The 1029-nt window shown below is 42.6% G+C and overlaps 1 protein-coding gene across 1 annotated transcript; it reads left to right on the plus strand.

Moving 5' to 3' along the window:
- The first annotated feature begins 507 nt into the window (after positions 1-507).
- Tsp_13610 (conserved hypothetical protein) lies at positions 508-834 on the plus strand. The gene has a single exon (XM_003367390.1). It carries the CDS (start codon positions 508-510, stop codon positions 832-834), a length of 327 nt encoding a protein of 108 aa, XP_003367438.1.
- Positions 835-1029: the final 195 nt, after the last annotated feature.

Genomic DNA, 1029 nt, shown 5'->3' on the forward strand with positions numbered 1-1029 from the left:
GCTCCCTTAACTATCTGCGGTCTAGCGTTAGCCAAAATCCCAGCTCATTCCCTATTCGCGAATCTCTCCATAAACTGCAAACCGGTAGCGGTGAAATAAAGAAGATATTCTGTTACGGAAGCAAAGTTCATCAACAACGAAGTAAGACGACTCTTAGCAGAGAATATCATTGAAGAAAGCTGCTCTCCATGAAGAGCGCAGACCCTCGTAGTGACTACTGATAATCACAAGAAGCGCACGATGATCGACTATTCTCAAACTGTCAGCCACTTTACACTATTTGATGCGTACCCTCTACCCAAAATTAGTGATATGGTACAAGCTATATCGAAATACCGTTTCTACAGTACCGTTGATCTAAAGAGTGCGTATTACCAATTTTCCATCAACGCTAGAGACAAACCATTCGAAGCTTTGCTTTGAAGCTGACGGAAGACTTTACCAGTTCAAACCATTTGGACTTTACCATTTGGAGTTACGAACGGTGTTGCATGTTTCCTAAGAGTCATGGATAACATCCTTAGAGTAGAAGAATTAAAAGATGGTTTTGTCTTCGTTGATAATGTTACAATCTGTGGCATGAATCAAGAAGAGCACGGCAAAAACCTGAATAGAATTAGAGAGGTCGCTGAGAAATACAATCTGACGCTTAATAAGGACAAATGTGAGTTCACAATGACCCAGGTAAAACTACTTGGATACATCATCGAACAGGGAACGTTAAAACCTGACCCAGGGAGATTCAAACCACTTCGACAGTTCAACTTCAAGAAATACAGCATCACTTCGAAGAGTGCTCAGGATGTTCGCTGCTTATTCCCAATGGATACCTAGATTCTCAGAGAAAATACATGCTTTGGCTAGATGCACAACGTTTCCCTTGCCTCAGCCAGCTGTATACGCTTTTAAAGCAATGACAAATGATATAGTGAACTCTGTAGTGACTGCCATCGATGATGAACTCCCATTCACGGTAGAGACAGGCGCTTCTGATCACGCCATAGCCGCGACCCTCAGTCAGCTGGAAAG

This window comes from Trichinella spiralis, assembly GCF_000181795.1.
Source record: "Trichinella spiralis strain ISS 195 chromosome Unknown Scfld4356, whole genome shotgun sequence".
In the NCBI taxonomy this organism is placed as follows: Eukaryota; Metazoa; Nematoda; class Enoplea; order Trichinellida; family Trichinellidae; genus Trichinella; species Trichinella spiralis.

What these genes read in the sequence shown, in the direction of transcription:
- Tsp_13610 (XM_003367390.1), top strand. Translation starts at nt 508, where the DNA reads ATGGATAACATCCTTAGAGTAGAAGAATTAAAAGATGGTTTTGTCTTC.